An 18473-nucleotide genomic window follows, 5' to 3' on the forward strand; every position below is an offset into this window, starting at 1 on the left:
GTATTGCATATGTTTTCATATGATGAGAAAACAATTAGATTAAAAAGAAGAAACGGCAGCTGGGAGCATGATCTTGAACTCCAGCACCCAGGGTGCTTCTCAGGGGCAGTAGCTGGACCAGGATGAGGACCACATTGACAGAGGGCTCTCCTGACTCTGTGTTCTTAGCCAGGGGCCCCATGGAAACTTCTCTGAAGCCTCTTTAAAGGGTGAAGGCCCCTGGGGCGCCTGGGTGGCTCAGTCAGTTAAGCATCTGACTTCGACTGGCGGTCGTGATCTCGTGGTTTGTGGGTTCGGGCCCAGAGTCGGGCTCTGTTCTGACAGCTCGGAGCCTGGAGCCTGCTTCAGATTCCGTGTCTCCCTCTCTCTCTGCCCCTCCCCCCACCTCTCTCTCTCAAAAATAAGCAAACATCAAAAAAAAGAAAAAAAAAAAAACATTAAAAGGCGAAGGCCCCTGATGTGTTCCAGAATGCAGGTCGGAAGCTCCCAGAATAAGGCCTGACCTTGTGTATCTTCTAAAAAATTCTGAAGAGGAAGACCAACTCTTTGAAGCTCTGTTGTTTGTTTGTTTGTTTGTTTGTTTAAAATGGAAGCTGCTCCTGGTTTTCTTCCAAAGAGGTTTCTTCCCAGGGGTTGCCAGACGCTGGTTTAGTCTTCCTGGTAGTTTTGCTGTCACTGCAAAGATACGTTCCCTCACTGAAAACTGTGTGTGTGTGTGTATTTCTATGCGGACACTGTGTGTTCCTGTAACAGATCCTGGGGTGCAGGACACTTGGGCACTGGAAGGACCCCAGTGCTAATGAAATTGTCTCTGCCTCCACTGTCCATTACAGCCTCTAGCCGTTAACCTTGTGTGGCCACTGAAATGTTCCTAGTGAAATCTGGTTCAAATTGAGGGTTGCTGTTAAGTATTAAACCCGTATCTGATTTTGAAGTCCAGGTACGGAGAACAGTATGTGAAGTTTGTCATTAATAATTTTTATATTAATTACTTGTCGAAGAGTGAATATTTTAGATATATCAGGTTAAATAAAAGATCTAACGAAAATTAGTTCACTTGATTTACTTTTTTTTTTTTTTGCTCACTTTGTTTTTTTAATATATATTTTTTTAAGGTTTACTTATTTTTGAGAGAGAGAGACAGAGTGCGAGTATGGGAGGGGCCGAGAGAGAGGGAGACACAGAATCAGAAGCAGGCTCCAGGCTGTGAGCTGTCAGCACAGAGCCCTATGTGGGGCTCGAACTCATAGGCCACAAGATCATGACCTGAGCCTAAGTTGGCTGCTAACTGACTGAGCCACCCAGGCACCCCTTGGTCACTTTGTTTTTAATGTGACTACTAAAAAATTAGAAGTACATAGTTGGTTCATCCTATATTCTATTGGACGATACTGGTCTATATGATGGCTTATATATGGAGAAGTTATGGAAAGGCCTAGAATTTTCTTTGCCCTGTGTGCTGTGCCTGGAACACTCTTCCTTCAGAGCTCGGCTTGGCTGGTTTTCTTTGTCATTGAAGGTTCAGCCTAAAGGTCACTTGTTCTGAGAAGTCCTTTGTGACCATCTGCCCAAAAGAAGCCTCTTGGTCACTCCTGATCACATCCCTTTGTCTTATTTTTTTTTACTGTACTTCTCATGGTTTGATATGTTCTTGTTTATTTGTGTTTATTACTTATGGATCATCTAGCTCCTCCTCTAGAATGGTGGCTGCAGGAGAAAAGGAATTTTAATTGTCTGGTTAATTTTGTACCTCCAGAGCTTAGAATGATGCTTAGAAATAAGAGGAGGTCAATAAATGTTTGTTGGATGGATGGATGGATGGATGGATGGATGGATGGATGGATGGGATGGGTGGATGGATGGATGGATGGCTAGCTGGGAAGGAGGATGGATAGGTGGATGGGTGGGTAGATGGATGAATGGATGGATGATGAATGGGTAGATGAGTGGCTTGATGGTTGGATGGATAGGAGAGTGGGTGGATGGGTAGATGGGTGGGTGCAAGGGTAGGTGGATGGGAGGGTGGATGGGTGGATGGATGGATGGATGGATGGATGGATGGATGAAAAGATAGGTGGATGGATGGGAGAGTGGATGGATGGGTGGATGGGTGGGTGGGTGGATGGATGGATGGATGGATGATGAATGGGTAGATGAGTGGTTGGATGGGTGGATGGATAGGAGAGTAGGTGGATGGATGGGAGAGTGGATAGATGGTTAGATGGATGGATGGATGAAAAGATAGGTGGATGGATGGGAGAATGGATGGATGAGTGGATGGGTAGGTGAATGGGTGGATGGGTGGGCGGATAGGTAGATGGATGAGTGGATAGATGGGTGGGTAGGAGGATGAATGTATATGGATGGATGTGTAGATGGATAAATAGGTGGGTGGATAAATGAGTAGATGGGAAGGTGGTGGTAACAGACTGAATTTTATTTTTGATAATTTCTATGATAGTGATACTTTGTTTCTCTTTCCTAGGTCTTGAAAGGGGACTATAAAACACCAGCCAATCTGAAAGGATATTTTCAGGTTAGAAACCCCAAGGGGAATTCTGAAATCGGTTTATTGGGCTGTCCCACCAGCTTGCGGATGCCCTCGGACACTTTGCTTCTCTAATCTGCTGATCATTTCCTCGTCAGAAAATTTGGGGTGGGGAGCCAGGCCAGGGGCCCTCCAAGTATCTGATCCAGCTAGGGTCAAATCTCAACAGCCCTTCTGTGTGAGCCCCTGGTGGGGACTTTCTGTCCAGCCCTCTGTCTCTAGCCTTAAATTCAGTTTTATTTAAAGTGGCAGTTCCCACATGTGACCCAGCCCAGAATTTTCATCAGTCAGCCAAAAAATGAGACCCGTAAGGCTTACGTGGTGTGGGCGTCCCCGCGAATGTAGACATACAGACATCCCTGCATCCTTACGCACATCTCCATGGCCCTGCCTCCCACACATCCTGGGCATGTCCGAGGGGCACAGTCCATGGATCATGTCGGGAAGGACCGCCCCCTTCACGGATGCGATAGCTCCCATTTAAATGAAGTGGTGATACCAAGCTTAGTACTCTTAGTCTGTGTGTGTTTAATTTGGGAGAGAGAGAGCAGGCCACCCCATGCCGATCCCCAGTTTGATAATCAAAATCACAGATGCTCATTGTCTGGGGTCCCCGGCTTTTGCACACAGCTCAGTTCTTCGGGGAGGGCTCCACGCTCCCTTTCTGGGAGTCAGAGACCCCATCGTCTTGCCGCTGTGAACAAATATTGCCAAGATTAGTCAGCGGTGATTTAGCGCTTGGTTTAACCAAAAAGATGATGTAACGAGCAGCAAACACAAGCCGGGGGGAGGGGAATTAGTCACCGTCCGGAACGCCCTTCAGTTTTGTGATTTATCCTTTCTCGGACCACCTGAATATTTATCTTCTATTCCATGCAATTCCATTGCATGGGCTGCTTGGTTTCACGTTCTTCGTGTTTTCCCATCTTTTGGATTTTCCGTCTACTGCCCTTCCCGATGGTTTCATAGTATTCTCTGGAAGGCATTATGGGCCACCAATTAACTGTTGCCCTAAGGTCCTGTCCAGTTTTCACAGAAATGGTGGCACGTGCCCATCATCCTGATTTTGCCTCCCTCCTGCTGGAGGGGGGTGGGGGGCTCTCTTGGGCCATTCCCTTAGAATCCATTGTCACGGAATGTCATAGGTGGGTGCAAGGGTCCAGTTCTTTGGAAGACTCTTGAAGCATCAGGCTAAATTGTTTGACAAAAACGTTGGATGGTACCCGAACGTGTGGCCACACTCAAGATGTCTAGCTGGCTGGCCTGGGACTGTTTTCGCGCTCGCTTAGGAGCAAAATGTGAAAGCATGGCATGTGCCCTGTCATCGTGAACCTTGCCACCCAGGAGAGCTGCCCTGCAGACCACATCTGACCCCTGCTTCCCTCCCCCCATCTCCCTCCCTGGCCTCTAGAGTGCACATGAGTTCATTCAGGGCATCGCATAAATTGGATTCAGTCTTAACCGTTAGGTAAATGGTGGCTCAACCATTAGGTAAATGGTGGCACAAAAAAAAGTCTTCTGGGTCCTCTACAGCCCTCTAAAATGATGATCCTGAACCCCAAAAGATGGAAGAATAGTAAGCAAGCAAACCAAAGCAGCTCGCACATTGCCATTGCTGTGAATACAAAAAGGGATATTCACTCGCTAGGCACCCCACACCCCCCCCTGTTTGTTCTGGCTGTTCCAGCCAGGTCTTTGTGTGCCTGGCCTCACTTACATCTTTTAGATCTCGGCTTAGGGGGCATTTTCCAACCCCAACAACCAGTTTCTGATTCTCCAGACAGGCACCAAAGTGGGTGTTAAATTCAGTTCGGTTTGCACAGTGACACCCCCACAGTTAGTGGCAGACCCCGCAGGTTCAGGGCTCGGTCCCGGGAGACCGCGCCCACTTCAGACGCCAGCCACGGCGGGGTTCCCAGGCTACCCACATTTCTGCGCAGCCACCTACCATTTGGGGGCCCCTATGACCCCCCTCCTCAGATTTGGGAATTTGCTAGAACAACTCACAGGGCTGAGGAAAGCACTTTACTTCCTAGATTACTGGTTTATTATAAAGGATGCGACTCAGGAACAACCACGGAAGAGCTACCCCAGGCAGGGTGCGGGGTAAGAGGTATAGCACTCCCACGCCCTCTTTGGGCTGTGTTCAGCAATCTGGAAGCTTCCTGAAGCTGTTATTTAGGGGTTTTATGGAGCTTTCGTGAAGCAGGGATGATTGATTAAATCACTGGTTATTAACTCACCCTCCAGCCCCTCTCCCCTCCCCAGAGGCATGCTTCCGTCCTTCTAGCCACCAGCCTGCATCCTGAGGCCAGAGGCCAGTCACCTCATTAGCATACAAGACAAGGCTTGTTCTCACTAGGGAGAGTCTAGGGTTTTCCGAGCTGTGTGCCAGGAACCCAGGACACAGAGCACATATTTGTTTTTCAAACAGCTTTGTAGTGGCCTTTCCTGACACCCTTTGGGAAGTAGCTCCAAAGTCACTCGTATAGGCCCACGAGTGGGTGGACGCGATGTTATCTTGCAGATGTATTTGTTAAGGCTCTCCCTGTAGAAGAGTGGGACCAGGTCGGTCATGTTCACGGCATCCCCAGCACCTGGCCCGTCTGTAGTAGTGTGCAATAAATCCCTGATGAGGGAGAGTGTGCCTGCCTCAGTGAGGCTGAGGGCTGAACCTCAGGGCAGTGAGACCCTGGCCCCCCAGCCTGGCCGTGACCCCTTCCTCTGTGTGTTGTCTTTCTCCAGGTGAACCAGAACAGCACCTCCTCCCACTTAGGAAGTTCATGATTTCCAGGTAGGCGGGCAGACTTCCCGGGGGAGGGGGCTGGGGAGAAGGGGCTGCCCTTCCCAGCTCGGGACCCCTCCCTGAAAAGCTTGTCCTTCCAGAGCCTCCCTTGAGGGGGGGGGGAGTGTCCATCCAGGTGGACTGACCAGGGCCCTTGTGGGGGTTTCCATGGCGACGGGCCGGGGAAGCTATTTATAGAATCACAGACTAGTCACCCAGCTCTGGATCCCGTGGGGGCAGGGACCAGTGCCGAACCAACTAGGAAAAGGTTTGTCTGCCTTTGGGGAGGGGGGGTGCCAGGGACCAATATGATGGGGGGTGGGGTGGGGATTTCCAGAACATTTTTGCACAGAACGCTGCCTGCTGATCCTGCTTCTATAAACAGTATCAGGTTGGCCCAGAGCAATTAATGTTCCAATAAAAGCTCCAAGCAAGTCTGGTCCAAGAATAACCCCCAGGGCATTGGACAGAGTGCTACTCCTGTGGGACTCATTTAACCCCTCAGTATCCCTGGGAAGGCAGCGGACACAGCGGAGGAAACTAGAGCCCAGAGAGGGCTTTGACTTGCCCAAGGCCACAGAGTCACCAAACGGCAGAATCCCTCCCGAGGTCACCTTCTTCCAGAGTTCGCTTTGGGGGACCGATTTGAAGGGCATATCCATCCACCCGTATTTTGCGAAGTGGGGAGAGGCGCAGGTTCTGACCTTGGGAAGTCAAAGATTCGGGCACTCCCTTCACATTGGACTTCTCACGGCCTCCGCTTCTGACGTCTGGAGAACGGGGGTTCACGTGGGTCCGCCCCGCGAGGGTGGCTGAGAGGTGAAGTGAGCTGGCCCAGGTGGGCGCATGGGGAATCCAGGAAGCCTTGCCCCCTCGCTGTGCTTGTGGGCACTGGCGTTAAGCCAGTAAGTTCACTTCCTCTGCCTCTCGGGTGACCCCACAGAGAGGTCACAACCCACTTGTTCTCCGTTGCTCTAGACTATGAAGACGCTCCCTGCCTGGCGTCTGTGTTTTGGTCTCCCGATCTTATTTTTCATTTTTTAAAGTTTTTAAAATGTATTTATTTATTTTGAGAGAGAGAGAGAAAATGGGGAGGAGCAGGCAGAGAGAGAGAGAGAGGGAGAGAGAGAGAGAGTGTCCCAAGCAGGCTCCATGCTGTCAGCACAGAGCCCGACATGGGGTTCCATCCCACGAACCGTGAGATCGTGACCTGAGCCCAAATCAAGAGTCGGACCGCGAGGATTTCTTCTCCACATTTCTCCTCAACCCCTTCCCCTCGTGCTCCTTCTGCAAAATTCATTCGTAGAATTTTGAGCCTTCCTGTTGACAGAAGCCAGATATATTCCTCCCTTTGCTGTTTCAATGAGATACCACGTACAGGGTGGGTTTTTTTTTTTAGCTCATCCCTGGTGAACAGTTGGCATTAAATGCTGATCCTTCCCTCACCTCCAAAAATCCCACTGGTGTTTTATCACGTCATTGCCACTGGTCTCTTCATAAGTAAAAAGAGATCTTTGAGGTCGGGTGGACCCAGGCTGAGATGTGGGTAAGAACCCAAGGAAAGCATGCATGCATTTATTTATTTATTTATTTATTTATTTATTTATTTATTTATATTTTTGTTTTTGAGAGAGAGAGAACAAGCAGGTAAGGGGCAGAAGGAGAAGGGGACTTCTAGAAATCCAAAGTGGGCTCCACGCCCACAACAGCAGCGAGCCCGAGGTGGGGCTCCAACCGGCACACTGTGAGATCATGACCTCAACCGCTCAACCAGGCGCCCCCCACCCCCGCCACCCGAGGGACGCTTTTCGATTTAAATTCTCTCTGGCCGTGGGGGGCGCGTAGAGGAAACTGCACCTGTCTGTGTGTGTGTGAACGTGGCGAGACCATCCCCTCCCCAATCACACGTACAAATACAAAAGGTCTATCTCCGAATTCTTACTCGGCACCCAATGCCGTTGTATCCTCTGTCCAGATCTCTGCAGATTGTTGCCCAGGGGAGAAGACACCTTGCATTCGAGTGGAAATCGGACCTCTAATCCAAGCATATTGCTTGCTCTTAATCGCCAAAACAGGACTGCTAACGAGGAATGTATTTGCATATGTTTGCAAAAAAAGCCGAATCACCGAAAACTTAACCTGGAGACTCTCTACCTGTGACACCCCCCCTCCCCCCCAGGGTGGAGAAGAACAAAGAAGAGTGTGGGAAGTAGGCTGGCTTTTGAAACTTCGGTATTTTTTATCTTGCCCCTCAAGAACTTTTTTTTAAAGAAATGGATTTGCCATTTTTCTTAATTTGCAGGACTGCCTTGGCGGCTTTGTTGGCGGGGACAAGGCCCACACCTGTGCCTCTCTCCTATTGACTTACTTTTGAATTCAGAGAATCTATTTAAGAATTTAATATATGAGGTTTTCTTTGATTCCTCCTCAGTTCTTCTCAGATTTCAGAGGAAAAAAAAAATTATTTGAATAAAGTGACCAGGGACTCATTTGTCTGTGCCTTACTTTACAGAGCGAACAGATTTTTTTGTATTTTGTTGTGTTTTTTTTTCCCATTTCAGATTTTGGCAGGTGGATTGATGACCGGCGAACAAGGTTCCCATCTTGGGGGCTCAGCAAGGCACAGCTGAGCTCCTGGGTTGGGTCCCCCGAGGCCACTCAGGATCGGTGATTTGCTAGAGGGACTCCCAGATTAGCTGGGAGACCCACAGTCACAGGTTTTTGTTTTGTTTTGTTTTGTTTTTTAACGTTTATTTTATTTTTGAGACAGAGAGAGACAGAGCATGAATGGGGGAGGGTCAGAGAGAGGGAGACACAGAATCTGAAACAGACTCCAGGCTCCGAGCTGTCAGCACAGAGCCCGATGGGGGGCTTGAACTCACGACTGCGAGATCATGACCTGAGCCGAAGTCAGCCGCTCAACCGACTGAGCCACCCAGGCGCCCCAGGGTTTTTTTTTTTTTTTAACATTTTTTTTCCCTTAATGTTTATTTATTTTTGAGAGAGACAGAGACAGAGTGCAAGCAGGGGAGGGGCAGAGAGAGACGGAGACACCGAACCCGAAGCAGGCTCCAGGCTCCGAGCTGTCGGCACAGAGCCCGAAGCGGGGCTCGAACTCACGAACAGTGAGATCGTGACCTGAGCCGAAGTCGGATGCTTAACCGACTGAGCCACCCAGGCGCCCCAGTCACAGCTGATTACGGCGAAAAGATGCGGATTAAAATCTGCAAAGGAAAAAAGTAGGCAGGACAGGCACAGAGAGACCAGGAGTGAGCTTCTAGTTACACTCACCCCGTGGAGGCTTACGGACGGGGCTCAACTCTACCAGCCACAGTGTGCACACGGTGTACTAAGTATGGCCGGCCAGGAAAGCTCGCCTGAGTCGTGGTGCGCAGCATTTTTATTGGGCGTCAGCCGTAGGCATGGGGCACCCATCTGACTGACCTTAGTGACCCCGTCTCCAGCCCCTGCGGTCGTCAAATGATACAGCTTGCTCCCAGGCTCCCCCACAGATCCCATTGGGTCGTACCTGCTGTGGCCCAGAGTCCCTGCTAGGGAAAGACAACTTTTATTAGGATATTCCAAAGGCTGAGAGATAACCTCTCAAAAGCTGCTCGAGGGCCAGTCTTCGGCATGTACAAGCCCTCTGAGTTAGGCCTTTACTGCACGGCCCGCAGATGCTGAGGGACCGGCTGGGCCCAGAGCAGTTTCATACCTTATTAAGGGTGAAGGTATTCTATCCACACTCCCTTGCCTTCCAGGATTTGGGCAGGCAATGGCTCACAGTAGTTTGGAGCGTAGATTTTGGGGAGTCAGGCCCCCTTACTGGCCTGATGAGGTTTTGGGGGTGATAGTGGGGTTTGTGGGGTCCGGAGCCGACGGCCAAAGAAAGAATTCTTGGAGACGTCTTTGGTGCAAGAAGGTGATTTTTATCGAAGCACGGGGACCAGATCCGTGGGCAGGAAGAGCCGCCCCGGGACCCTGAGGAGAGACTGGTTATATACCATGGAGTTGGGGGAAACTTTCAGGGGAAGTTTCCAGAGAGATTTTCATGTGCACAGGATCCCGGAGGTCTAGCTATTGTCAAACTCAATGGGTGGTTTTCCCTCTAGCGAAGCTTTAGCAGTAAGACAGTAGGGAGCCTCAAATATGTGTCAATGGGCTGCAGGTTGTAAGGAAATTTAGTTCTATCTGCTGTTGCCTTCTGCCTGTGTCCCCCACATCACTGGCTGTGTGGCTTCGGCCTTCCTTTCTTCATGTACAAAATGGGGAAGTCAAAACTTCATGGGTTTCTCGGGAGAGGCCGGTGGTGGTTGTAGGCAGCGGTGGGGGGAGGGGGGCCGGGTGGTGAGCCCTTAGCGCGAGGCAACTCTTACCTCTCCCGGTCTTGGAACCATAGTAGAGGGACAGCCGATGGAGCTTTGAACCAGGGAAGCTCCCGGTCGCCGCTCCCCGGGTCGCAGGACACACCCAGCCTCGTTCATTGTCCCGGGCACCTGTCGGCACGCTCCGTGACTTACAGCGGCTTATTGTGAAATCTGACGGTCCCGGAAGTCAGCTGCAGTAGAGCTGGCTGCTTCCCGCAGTCGGGGGTGGGGGGGCGCAGGGTACCGCTGTCGGCTGAAGGCTTCTTGGTTCACGTGTCTGGTGCGTGGGCCCGGGGGGCTGGAGCGTGGAGAGGCTTTTAGGGGCTTCTCTATCGTGTAGCCTGTCCACATGGCTGGCCCGGGCTTCCTCGCGGCACGGTGATCTCAGGACAGCCAGGTCTCTCTCTTTCTTTCTTTCTCCCTCTCTCTTTCTTTCCTTCCTTCCTTCCTTTCTTTCCTTTCTCTCTCTTCCTCCTTTCCTTTCTTTCTCTCTTTCCTTCTTTCCTTTCTTTATCTCTCTTTTTTCTTTCCTTCCTTCCTTTCTTTCTTTTCTTTCTTTCTTTTTTCTTTCTTTCCTTGTTTCCTTCCTTCCTTTCTCCCCTTCTTTCCTTCCTTCCTGCCTTTCTTTCTTTCCTTTCTCTCTCTCTCTCTTTCCTTCTTTCCTTTCTTTATCTCTCTTTCTTTCCTTCCTTCCTTTCTTTCTTTTCTTTCTTTCTCTCTCTTTCCTTCTTTCCTTTCTTTATCTCTCTTTTTTTCTTTCCTTCCTTCCTTTCTTTTCTTTCTCTTTCTTTCTTTCTTTCTTTCTTTCTTTCTTTCTTTCTAGAAACAGCATGATAGGGGGAGGGGCAGAGGGAGAGAGAGAATCCCAAGCAGGCTCTTGCACCATCAGCGCAGAGCCCCATGCGGGGCTCCAACTCACAAAACCATGAGATCGTGACCTGAGCTGAAACCAAGAGTCAGACGCTTCACCAACTGAGCCACCCAGGCGCCCCAGGACACCCAGGCTTCTTACGTGGTGGCTGGCTTCCCCCATGTAGGTGTTGCAGAAAGAACAGCCAGTCACTGCAGGGATGTGCCACCCCAGGGTCACTTCCGCTCCATTTGTCATAGTCGGAGGGTTGTCCCCCATTCAAAGGAATAGAGAAATCCCTCCTCTTGGTGCTGGAATGGCAAGGTCACCACGCGGCGAGACATACAATTGTGGCCTCTTGGGAAAATACAGCTGGCCACCATCCTCATCAAAACCAATGTATCAGCCTCACCTGCAGGGGCGTCAAAGAACATACGACTTCATCAGATGGTGAAATTTCTCTTTGGTAAATGTGATGTGGAAAGAATGTTCCCCTTCTTCCATTAGGCTGCAGAAGAATGACATATCTTTCCTTTACTGTTTAAATCCCAGTGATTCCGGCCCCCCCAAAAGGCCTCGTCATTAAGAAACTCAGGCTTTTTGGTTTGCCCAGCTTCTGCCTTGGGAGCCTGGACGATTCTTCCCACTGATGGAGCTTCTCCACGCCTCCCCGAAACCCAAATCTGGGCCTGGAACCGGGAATACATCTCTCGCCCCCGCCCCGCCCGCATTCTCTCTTCTAAAGGAACACTTTTCAGGACAGTTAACAAAGAAAGCCCATTCCTTTGGGTGAAAGCCCTCTCAGTCCACCCCCCCTCCCCCCCGGGGCTGGCTCTTGACCAAGCGCCCTACACCAACTTAAATCCGTCCACAAGTCCGCATTGTTCTGACGTGACCTCGTTTCCATTGTAACAGCTGGTGTTTTCCACGGGTTGCTGATGGGCTGTTTTCTTTTGAAAGAACGATAAACTCTCATGAAGTTGCGAAGGTACCGACTACCAAGGGTCCTTCGGTGGCTTCTTGGCAGGGTCCCCCCCACCCCCCGATGTTGACATCTTGTACCGGTGGGAGGGTACTATCAAAACCAAGAAACGAACCGTCCTATGCAGTGCTGTGAACTAGACTGCAGACCACAGACCTTGTTCCACTTCCACCATTGTGTGTGTGTGTGTGTGTGTGTGTGTATTTTCAGAGTTTCATTTCCTTTCAGTGGCAGAACCTTCCATATGCTCCCCCCGCTCCACACACACACACACACACACGCACGCACAAAATCATATGCAAAAGCTTAATCTAAGAAATGTAAAAATGGGGGCGCCTGGGTGGCTTAGTCGGTTGAGCATCCAACCTCGGCTCAGGTCATGATCTCGCGGTTCGTGAGTTCAAGCCCCACATCGGGCTCTGTGCTGGCATCCTGTCAGTGCAGAGCCCACTTTGGATCCTCTATCTCCCTCTCCCTGCCCCTCCCTCACTTGCTCTCTCCCTCAAAATAAATATTTTTTTAAATATATATGTTTTAATGTTTATTTATTTTTGAGAGAGAGACAGAACCCGAGTGGGTTGGGACAGAGAGAGAGGGAGACGAATCTGAAACAGGCTCCAGGCTCTGAGCGGTCAGCACAGAGCCCGACACGGGGCTCGAACTCACGGGGTGCGAGATCATGACCTGAGCTGAAGTTGGACGCTCAACCGACTGAGCCACCCAGGCGCCCCAATATTTTTAAGTTTTTTTATGTTTAGTTTTTGGGAGAGACAGACATCATGAGTGGTGGAGGGGCAGAGAGAGAGGGAGACACAGAATCTGAAGCAGGCTCCAGGCTCTGAGCTGTCAGCACAGAGCCCAACGCGGGGTTCAAACTCATGGACCTCGAGTTCACGACCTGAGTTGAAGTCGGATGCTTAACCGACTGAGCCACCCAGGCGCCCCTAAATAAATATTTTTTAAAAAAGAAACATAAAAGTGGCTCTTCTGGCGAGAACATCAGCCCCGTCCCAAGCTCCAACCCTTCCCTCTGAAGCGCTTGCTCATAGCGAAGGTTTGCATTGATTGGCCTGGTGGTTTGATTCAAATTGGTCTTACTAGACTGTAGACTGTATGAGTGTAGGAACAAATTTGAATTTCAGGTAAAACAATCAATTTTCAGTATTTTACTGTATTTCATGGGACATACTTATACTAAAAACTTATTTGTTGTTTATGTGAAATCCAAATTCAAAACTGGGAATCCTGTATTTTTTGTTGTTGTTAATTTATTGAGAGATGGAGAGAGAGAGAGAGAGAGAGAGAGAGAAAGAGAATCCCAAGCAGACTCCACGCTGACAGCTCGAAATCACGAAAGGTGAGATCATGACCTGAGCCGAAATCAAGAGTCAGATGCTTAACCCACTGAGCCCCCCGGGGGACCCCTTGGAATCCTGTATTTTTATTTGCTAAATCTGGCAACCCTAAGTAGGGCTGGACGTGTAACCAGCATTAGGGAAATGGCGGTGGGTGACTTCCAGCTCCGTGATAAAATATGTTGTGGCATCCACCTTGTTCTCAGTCACTCATTCTGGGGGCGTCTGGTCGCTATGTCATGAGGACACTCAGCAGCCACAGGTGGAAGCTCACGTGGCAAGTTCCCCAAGGCCTCCTGCCAGCCGGGTGAGTGGGTCCCCCAGCCGTGGTCAAGCCCCGGGACGTCAAGCCAAGCAAGATGTCCCAGCTTGACTGCAACCCCAAGAGAGATCCCAAGTCAGTACCAGGCAGCTGGGCTACCCTTGAATTCCTACCCAAAGAAACGGCGTGAGATAATATTCACTGTTGTTCCAAGCCGCTAAGTGTGGAGGGACTTGGGTCACGCCGCAATAGGAAATATGCCGCGATAAGAAATCCCTGGGAGCTTGTGAAACATCTGTGAATGAGTGAACGAGCTAGTGGATGAATGAATGAATGAATGAATGATGAAGGCTGCGGTTCCTCCCCTTCCCTGCATGCTTGCGAGGGTGCTTGCTTTACAGAGAGCGCCCAGGCCTGTGTCACCTCACGTCCCAGCTCTCTGTGTGAGAAAAGAGTCTTCACAAACTCTTGAAAGGGAAACAAGGGACCAACCATCTGGGCAAAACATCTAAAGGGAGCCCAGGTTTGCTAATCACAGCTCATCTGGCTTTCCAATTCTCCCCAGCGCGGGGCACGCTGTATATTTTTGTGACCAAAGTCGAACTAAGAATAAGCCACAGGCGACTGTAGAATGTCACCGTCCTAGAAAAGGAACTTGTGCTAGACTTTAAATACATCAGCCTTGAAATGTCGCTTGCAGATTGTTTCTATGGAACCAACCTATTTAAAGTTGTCGCTGAGGAAGGATTTTTTTTTTTTTTTTTTTTTTTTTTTTTGGCCCCCATATCTTTCGAAGGCAATGCGGAGAGAGCGCTGAGCATAGGCTGTGTGCAGGGCGGGTGATGGCAAGCGTGGACTCAGGTAACAGAAACTATCGGTCAGGTTTGGGGAACCCAGGAGACGATGTACGCAGAGCGTCTGCTCTTTGCAGTCACTCTCCACGGATCAGCTCGAGGACATGGGCAGAAATGGTGTGGGGGCCCCAGGCAGGGCACAGGGGGGCGCGCACCCATCCGGACGTCTGGACTCCCGGGTCTCGCGGCTGGTTCTGTCCTTGAACTCGTTGAGCCGTCTGCGCACGCCCCTCGGGGCACGGCCTCTTCCGCGGCTTCCTCTGACGAGTGTCAAGGGCTCCGCAACCCCTTCCAGGATGGCGCCCTTTCTGAGCGCCTCGTGGGGAATGTAGACACGGGCCGGCGTCCCTGAGGCCCAAAGCAGGGGTTTTTGTGGGCGGTGGCTGGAGACCGTGATGTACTGGCACGAAATCATAAATCTAAACCTCTGGTTGCCTCTCCCCTCGCTGTTCTGGAGACCAGGCATTTGAACTCAGGAATCCTGAAAAACGGGGCCCTCCCACGCCCAGGGGTGAGGTTGGGTCTTTCAAATGAAAATAGTCATAACCATTTGCCAAGCTTTTGCTACTCTTACGAAGGCCAGCGGCTTCGTGTGCATTAACTAGCCACCCTCCTCTGTTGGTCCTGAAGACAACCCTTTTAGTGCACTACCATCATTGTGCCCATTTTGTGGATGGGAAAACTGAGGTGCAGCGAGGCGAAGCTATCTTCCCCCGTCCCACATCTAGGAAGCAGCAAAGCGATTTGGATCCTTGAAGTTTTACTCTGGTAGTTTTATTTAAAAAGAAACTCTAGGGGTGCCCGGGTGGCTCAGTTGGCTAAGTGTCTGACTCTTGGTTTCGGCTCGGGTCATGATCTCACGGTTCGTGAGTTCGAGCCCCACGTCGGGCTCTGTGCTGCCAGCACGGAGCCTGCCCGAGATTCTCTCTCTCCTCTCTCTCTGCCCCTCTCCTGTGCTCTCTCTCTCTCTCAAAATAAATAAACTTAAAAAAACAATAATCGTAATTAAAAAAAAGTCTTAAAATTTGTTTAAATAAGAAAATTTTAAAAATCCTTAGAGAGGACTTTCTGTCCCCCTTAATAAGCGAGATGAAGTTCCCTACTTGAATGCCCTATCACTCCCCCAATACTTTAGTATCTCCAACAAGCAAGGACATTTTCCAGTGTAACCACAGGACAACCGTCAAAATCAGAAAATGAACACCAACACATCACGACCATGGAAACCTCAGACCCCATTCACATTTTGCCAGTTGACCCCGTAACTTCCTTTATGGCAAAACACGGTCCAGTGCAGAGTCTCGGGTTGCATTGAGCTGCCACACCTCTTTAGACCTACCCTTCAGTCTGGAGCAGTGCCAGGGGCTTGCTCTGGTTTTCACGACCCAGGCACTTTGCATGATCACAGGCCAGGTGCTTTGTAGAACGTCTCATTACTTGGGTTCGTCTTAGGTGTCCCGATTCCATTCCAGTGACGCGTCTTTGGCAGGAACATCACAGATCTTCTCAGGGCATCCTATCAACGCGGTAAGGGATGTCCACTTGTCCCGCTGAGGGGGGGGGGGGAGGGAGGCACACTCTGATCATGTGATCAGAGAGCCGGTACTCTTAGTGGCTCCGCCACAGTCCACGGAAGCCACATGGCAGGGTCCATTTGGTAAAGCCAATCTACAAGCATCACTTCCCTGCGGTCAGAGTGACGGCAGCTCAATAAACTTGGCTGGATCGCTACAGAGGTAGCTACGGAGAAGCCGGGCTATTCTGAATATAGTAATTCACGACAGCCACTCTTGGTTTCGTGGCGGAAAGCTTGATCAAGTATGGGGGAAAGGGAATATACAGAAATACGCAACTAGAGTAAACACAGAAAGGGGTATAGAGAAGATCAGAGAAGGGTTAATACATCCAATCGGGTATGCACATCATCCAACCTTCTGGCTGGGGAAGCCCCCCCCCCCTTCCCCACCCCTCCATACAGCCAGGTTGGAGTTCTCATGGAGGGCCCCCCGGGGCAGAGTATCCTCCCCTGAGGTGAGTCTTCCAACTAACTATTCCCTCCAGGGCAATATACACAGTACCCACTTGTGATCTACGGTCATTCAAGTTTACGGTCATTCAAGAAGGGCAGTCCTGAGCAGGCTGGCCTTTGTTCTGTTTCTCTTATCCCATCTCCCAATCTTAGGAGGATGCCATTCCGCATAGTTCTCTTCCCTCCCTGGGCCCTTCCAGGGGGCCAGCCTGGTCTGGCTCAAGGCGATGAGGGAAGTTCATCCCTCTGGGCGTCAGGAACAGAGGGGCCAGTTCTGATCCTGAGGAACGCGAGCCAACTAAGCCCCCCACCATTGTGTACGTGCGGCTCTGGGCAGAAATGCCTGTCACACAAACACGTTCTATGCGGAACACAAGCTTACTTTTACCTTTGGCTTTGGCCTGTAAACAGATGCATACACATTTCCGGGCCCAGGCTCAAAACAGTCTATCTTGTCTCCCTGTTTTTCCTCCCTCTGCTGCCTGGTGGAACTTTTAGTCCGTTAGACTCTCACCACCCCCCATCCCCCACCCCCTTCTCTTGTACTAAAACTTCACTCTTGTTTTTTTTTTTTTTTAAGTTTATGTATGTATGTATTTATTTTTAGAGCGCAAGAGAGCATGAGCAGGATAGGGGCAGAAAGAATCCCAAGCAGGTTCCATGCTGTCAGCATGGAGCCTGACGCAGGATTTGAACCCATGAACTGTGAGGTTATGACCAGAGGTGAAATCAAGTCAGACGCTTAACCGGTTGAGCTACCCAGGCGCCCCTCTTTTTTTTTTTTTTTTTTAAAGCACATGTGGGGGAGGGGCAGAGGGGAAGAGAATCCCCAGCAGGCTCCACGCTGTCAGCACAGAGCCCAATAAGGGGTTCGACCTCACCAACCATGAGATCATGACCTGAACTGAAACCAAGAGTCAGACTCCTCACCGACTGGGCCACCCGGGTGCCCCTTACCACCTCACTTTCTAATTTATTTCCTGAGTGCGTATCATGTGTCAGGCACAGTGACGCTACAGGTCAGTGGGGACACAGAGACCATGAAGTCCCAGAGCCCGTTCTCATGAAGCTGGCAGTTAATTGGCTTTCTGTAGGCTCTTCTTCCATTCATAACAAGGACAGGAAGTTAGACCCAAACCTCTGACCAGAAGTCAGGTGCACTTTGTGTACTCTAAGTGTCTCTTGAATCTTTTCATCATATGGAGGAGAGAAAGAACGTATGCAAAAATTAACAGCGAACACTTCCTAAATACCTACAGCGTCGCAGGTACCGTTGGAGCTGCTTACATATTTTAACCCATAGATCCTCAACCATTTTGCAGAAGAGGCAACAGGCTCCCAGAGGTGTGGGTGACTTTGCCTGAGGCCCACAGCTGGACGTGGCAGAGCTGAGATGGAAACTCCGGAGCCTTGTGTGTTCATTGCATCCCTTGAGCCTAGCACAGGGTAGGCAACCAGTACATTTTTATTAGATCAGTGAATGGGTGAGTGTATTTAACAACTGGCTGGAGAGGAAGAGCTTGGGGAGGTCTCCTGGAGGGCATACTTGGGACCTCTAAGTGTTGGCCCATTCACTCCTGCACTCTCTCAAGCTTCTGTGGAAGGCAGCTGCTCTGCGCCCACGACGGTGCTTACACTAAAGGACCCTCAAGATACAGGAGGCAGTCTTTTTTTCTTTTTTTTCTAAACAAAACTTATTGTCAAGTTAGCTATGCTATACAGTGTGCTCTTGGTTTCCGGAGTAGATTCCCATGATTCATCGCTTACATACAACACCCAGTGCTCTTCCCAACAAGTGCCCTCTTTAATGCCCATCATCCATTTACACCTCCCTTCCTCCCCCCTCCCCCCAATCAACCCTCAGTTTATTCTCTGTATTTAAGAATCTCTTAAGGTTTGCCTCCCTCTCTGTAGCTATCCCCCCCCCCCCCCCCCCCCCCGGTCTTCTGGGACATTTCTAAAATTCCACATGAGTGAAAACATGTATCCGCCTTTCTCTGACTTATTTCCCTTAGCATTACGCCTTCCAGTTCCAGCCACCTTGTCCCAGATGGCAAGATTCCATTCTTTCTCATTGCCAAGTAGTATCAGGGGACAGTCTTGACCTTCATTACTCCCGCTTGCAGGCAATGTGTTCCGGCCCCTCTACCGTCTGACGCTGTTCCTTACAACTACCTACCCAGCGAGCTAGGGCTGTATCGCCATTTTACAGATTTTTAATCTCAGGCTGGCAAAGGAAGTCCCCGTAGGCCAAGGTGGCTCGGCCCCGTTCACACCCAGCGGGCGCGGGAGGGAGGCCCGCGAGGCCAGGAAATAAACCCTCAGCCATTCCAGGCCCTGGAAATCCCCGCCTTCTTTCTCGCATCTCAGCCCCGCCCCTCTAGAGCCCAAGACGCTCCAGCCTTGGCTGCTGCCATGGCAACCAGTGCGCCGTTTCCGCT

The 18473-nt window shown here is 50.4% G+C and overlaps 1 protein-coding gene across 2 annotated transcripts in view; it reads left to right on the forward strand.

Annotated features, from left to right (window-relative positions):
• TPST2 (tyrosylprotein sulfotransferase 2) overlaps window positions 1-7822 on the forward strand; it is a 52326-nt gene extending 44504 nt beyond the window's left edge. For both annotated transcript variants that reach the window (XM_047827387.1, XM_047827386.1), the window contains 3 exons: window positions 2486-2536; window positions 5294-5342; window positions 7309-7822. In XM_047827387.1, coding sequence (XP_047683343.1) covers window positions 2486-2536; window positions 5294-5335 — 93 coding nt within the window. In that variant the 3' untranslated portion in view covers window positions 5336-5342; window positions 7309-7822. The remainder of the gene's footprint in view (window positions 1-2485; window positions 2537-5293; window positions 5343-7308) is intronic.
• The last annotated feature ends 10651 nt before the right edge of the window (window positions 7823-18473 follow it).

The sequence above is a fragment of the Prionailurus viverrinus genome, chromosome D3 (assembly GCF_022837055.1).
Source record: "Prionailurus viverrinus isolate Anna chromosome D3, UM_Priviv_1.0, whole genome shotgun sequence".
Classification (NCBI taxonomy): Eukaryota; Metazoa; Chordata; class Mammalia; order Carnivora; family Felidae; genus Prionailurus; species Prionailurus viverrinus.